This window comes from Lactuca serriola, chromosome 7 (assembly GCF_051521515.1).
Source record: "Lactuca serriola cultivar US96UC23 chromosome 7, Lser_US96UC23_V15, whole genome shotgun sequence".
Taxonomy (NCBI): Eukaryota; Viridiplantae; Streptophyta; class Magnoliopsida; order Asterales; family Asteraceae; genus Lactuca; species Lactuca serriola.
In genome coordinates, this window is record NC_136414.1 from 140,506,193 (window position 1) to 140,511,354 (window position 5,162).

General features: G+C 30.2%; 1 protein-coding gene across 1 annotated transcript; it reads right to left on the minus strand.

The window, feature by feature from the left end:
• Window positions 1-1,207: 1,207 nt before the first annotated feature.
• On the minus strand, window positions 1,208-1,901 carry LOC145064401 (uncharacterized). Its single transcript, XM_079011863.1, has 2 exons — window positions 1,774-1,901; window positions 1,208-1,703 (listed from the first exon to the last, which is right to left on the minus strand). Exons 1-2 carry the CDS (start codon window positions 1,899-1,901, stop codon window positions 1,208-1,210), a joined length of 624 nt encoding a protein of 207 aa, XP_078867989.1.
• Between the last annotated feature and the right edge of the window lie 3,261 nt (window positions 1,902-5,162).

Genomic DNA, 5,162 nt, shown 5'->3' on the forward strand with positions numbered 1-5,162 from the left:
GAATCATAGTTTTGTTGTAGAAGAAGAAAGAAGATATCGAGTGGCTCAAGAATCTCCACAGGTTCAAGCAATCACAGAGTAGATAAGGAAGTCCTCTGTGATTGTAAACTCCCTACAAGAATTCATACCTCCAAGACCAAAGATAACCCTGGAAAGAAATTCCGAGTGTGCCCTAAGTCATTGGTAAATACCTAAATTGATTTTATTTGTCAAATGGCATCAATTTTTTTTCTTCTTACCTTCTATGTTGTTGATTTTATTACTACAGAAACCAGGGAAAAAGTGTAAAGTTTGGGAATGGATTGATGAAGAACCTGGGAATATGAAGTCCATTGCAGAAGATACTCTTTCAGATGTTGCAGATTATCTTATACAAGTTTTAGAGGATGTGACATTTCTTAGAGAAGAAGTGAAACAGTTGAAGGTTATGGTTTGTGTATTGATTATGTTGGTCATTGTTAAGGTTATTTTTGGGGTTGAAGATATGCTTCTGGAGGTTTTAAGGGATGTTGATGTAATAGACTTTTTGTGTAATTCTTGTTTATGTAATGGATGTTGATGTACTTTATGTTTATGCAATGGTAAAGTTTATTGATATTATGTATGAATGTTGATGTAATTAAATCAGTCAAATGGAGGTAAAACCAAGACAAATTACAGGAAATATTCTTTTATAGACAATTGGATGTGAAGACAAATAAAAGTGGCTGACAAAAGGCATCAAGCCATTTAAAATTACAAAAGATAAGCCCACCAGTAGGGGTAACACATTAATTTAGTTCAAAATATTCGACAAGTACATCAAAAGTAAACAACTAGTAGGGGTAATATAGTAATTAAGTTCAAAAGATTACCCCACACTACATCAAAATATATATCACATGCATTACCCCACTACACCAAAACCTAATTACTCTAAGGTCACAGGTTTGTCTTGGCTACATCCAGTTCCATCCTTGACTTTAACATTTTTCTAAAGACAAATTTCTATGATTCTTTCTGAAAACTTTCTCACCCTACCAACATCATTCAAGGGAACCTTCTTCATAGGACTTCTCTTCACAGGAGCCTTATTCACAGGAGTTGTCTTCACATGAGTTCTCTTGACAAGAGCTTTCTTCAGAGGAACTTCATTTACAGCAGGAGTAGGAGTGCTTGGTGCTGGAGTTGATTGACTTGGACCTGCTGTGCTTGGAGCTGGAGTTGATTAACTTAGACTTGTTGTGCTTGGAGCTGGAGTTGACGTACTTGGGCATGTGGCTTTGTTGTGGCCAGTTTGGTGGCAAATGGTACATCTTAGACGAATGCCTGCCCTTGACACAGTATGCCTTTTGTGCCCACTTAGCTCTCTTTCTGCCTGATCTCTTTTCCTTTTGACACATGGCCTGCCAGGTAACCTCCTCCTTAATGGATGCAAAATAGTATGAAGTCCTTCAACACGTGGCCACTCAGAACTATGATTGAGTGGGTGGATGTTATACTCACAACTACTAAGGAAAAAGGCTTTAGTATAGGAGTTTGATACAAAAGCCTCCACATCTAGGTTCAATGGTGAAATTGTTGATATGACATGTACACATGGAATGCCTGTGAGTTGCCAGCTTCTGCATCCACATGACCTCTGATTCAGATCAATAGCATACCTCTCATTTCCTGAGAACACTTCAAATTCTTTGTAGCCACTTACATAAGGTACCCAAAATCTGTCAATATACAAGAAGATAGTCAATTACCATTATAAACCAATGTATAACTAATGCAAGTGTTATTAACCTTTGCACTTCTTTCAAGTCCTCTATCTCCCTTCTGATACTTAGGCATATGTCCAAATCCCAACTCAAACTTTTTTGCTTATGCATCCATAACCTCTGCATTGCCCAACATCTTATGTCCTCCAACATTGTTATCACTAGGGCTTTCATTTTCCTCAAACTCAGTTTAGGACTCTCCAAAACATCATTCACAAATTGTTTCCGTATCCACTTATATGTTACAATTGACCCAAGTTTGAATTCCCTAGATCACTTGTGCTCTGTTCTATGAGACTTAATCTAAAAAGTGTGTTCCTCTTTCATCCAGGAAGCATACAATCTAAAAGGGCATGTTGGATCCTTTCCTTTACAACACCTAACTAGCAACTTACTCTTGTCATTCTTTTCATACCACAGATTAACCATTTGCTACAACATAGTAGCTAAGATAGTATTTAAGTTCAACAGTAGTAGAGTATTTCATACCTAATCGAGGCTTCATCTCATTCCATTCCTGAGTATGATCATATCTTAGGTAGATAGGTTGTATTGCATTATGATCTTCTTCAACCAAGTCATCATTCTGTATTGGACAAAGTTTGTTGAGGAATTGATCATTAAAGTTTCTCTTAAGAGATATAACTTCATCGTCCTCTACATGTTCAGCTTTCAGACAATCTTCTAAAATGGAGTCAACATCATCAATAGAAACCAAATCATCATCTTCAAGGTCTGCTTCTTTCTCTTGAATCCAATCAAACAAAGGTTCATGATGATGATCCATTTACATATCCAATCTATTCTTTTTCATTTATGTCTTCACGAAACTCGTTAAAATCGCAGTCGTTCTGAATAGCATGTAATCCCTCAGACAACCTCACTTCATGTGGACAGTAATACACATCTCCGCATCTTCCGTTAGTAAGCTTTTCAAGAAAGGGGATGAAATCAAGGAAGTTCATCTTGTTCACAACCGTGTATCGTACAGAGACTTTTACTCCATCAAAATACATCAATGGGTAGGTGTGAACATCCCATTATAGTGTACATCAACAATTGTATCTACATCTTCTACCATTGTTGATGGTGATTGTGAGTCAAGAAGTTTGAAGGATTACTGGCTGAGTGAATGGAGGAATTGCTGATTAAATGAGCCTTAATTGTCGTCAAAATGTGGTGTAATTTAACAATATCTACGTAAGGTGACATGTGGATGCCACTTGGTTAATTCATTTCAAGAAAATAAATGAAAAATCGTATATGACCAGTATACCAGGTATAGCCGGTCAAAAGGATTGCATAATTACAAAAAAACCTGGTATAAGGGTTTAATTTACAAAAAAAAGAATAAGGACTAAATGTGTATATTTCAAAAAGTATCTTACCCTATCATGTCATTTTCTCTTTTACCAATGGTAAAGGGTTGTTACATAAAATTTTATATATTTTTACCATGTACGATGTGATGATGTTTATATATATATATATATATATATATATATATATATATATATATATATATATATATATATATATATACACTAGTTTATAACCGTGAGAATCACGGTTACAAAATTAATTAAACTTTAATAGTAAAACTCAAAATTATTAATCACTTATTTTAAATAAAATATTAATTAAGAGATTTTTTTAATTATATAAAATTATAATCATTGATTTAAATAAACATGTAAAATTATATCAGTTTATAATTTGTATTAATTTTATTTTAATTTTATTCTAATTTTATTAATTTAATGTAATTATAGTGGGAAATTTAAAATTTAAAATTTGAAATGAAAAATTAATAGGTTGACAAATGGCATGCATTAATTAGGAAACATAATAAAAAGACACATGACAAAAGAAAAAATAAAATATGCATTAATTATGAGGCTTAATATGATGACACATGTCAAAAGGAGAATAAAACTATTTTTTTATTAGAATAAGGATATATATATATATATATATATATATATATATATATATATATATATATATATATATATATATATATATATATGCACACTTGGCGTAACCTCGCGCGTTGCGCAAGAATGCATTTAAATGGTTAAAATAATTATGGGAAAAAATAAAAATATGATGAAATTTACGTTTTTAGTCATGTTTTGGGAATTAACCGAATTATCAAATAAATAAAAATCCATCAACTTATATTTTGATACTATCTAATATAGTCTATATATTATAAACTTTACTTTTACTTTTATAATATCCAATATATATTATAAGTTTTAGTATAACATTAATATAATCTACTTTTCTTATGTCCGATAATACTTTTTGGATAAAATAATAAATAAGTTGTTTTGAATAAGCTATTAATAAACAATATTTAACTAATAAACTTTATATTACACCAAAACATCCAAGGTTTTGTATATGAACTTTCAAATATTAAACATTGAAATTAAGAATGAAGTCATACAAAAATATATCATTATATATGAATGTCATCAAGAGTTTTAAAATAAGTCGATTAGTAAATATGATATTTAATTTTAATGACATATTTTGCAAGGCGTACGTTTGACTTTATGTTGGTGCGCCGAGAATCCTCTTCCTTAATTTGTACCTAAAAAATTAAGGTGAATAGGAATATATAATAGCTATTACTAAGCATCAATATAAATAATTAAAAAGGGTATGTGGATCTCCCACCACCGGTTAAAAACAACATACCTCTCTAGTGATATCGATTCCTATGTGAAATAGAAGTAGTCATTCTATATACACCTTGTTTTCTAATTACATAAACAAATATGAGTAACCAAACATAAAAATGTTATCTTTATGTAGAAAAAATATTTTAGTTAACTAACAAATTAAACAATACAAGTTTAAGAGTTAGGAGTTTCAAAACATTAATATTTTTATTAATCAATGAATTCAGTAAGACATGTTAAAATTTTTACAATCATTATTAAAAAGCGTCTGAAATATTAAATTTTAAATGGATTTTGGTTGAAGTGTTTTGAACCTCTATTATAATATATATATATATATATATATATATATATATATATATATATATATATATGTATATATATATATATATATATATATATATATATATATATATATATAGAGAGAGAGAGAGAGAGAGAGATGGATGGAAAATATAACATATGTATGAGTTTTAATTAATTATCTTTTTGAAATGGTACAATTACAAAACAAAAAAACATATTTAAAATGTTTAATTAAATATTTTCGACATCACCCTATATAACATGTAATCAATATATTAACGATTAAACCACAATATACAATGACTGTATTACAATAATCCAAAAACGAATTAGTATAACATATCTCCAAAAGTGGTCATAAGACCTCAACCCAACACAAAAACCTTTAAGTTTGTTTTATTTCTAAAAAATTGTA

Coding starts and splice junctions, on each gene's coding strand:
- LOC145064401 (XM_079011863.1), bottom strand. CDS start 1,901: ATGTTGGAGGACATAAGATGTTGGGCAATGCAGAGGTTATGGATGCAT. Junction 1,704..1,773: donor GACTTGAAAGAAGTGCAAAG/GTTAATAACACT, acceptor GTATATTGACAG/ATTTTGGGTACCTTATGTAA.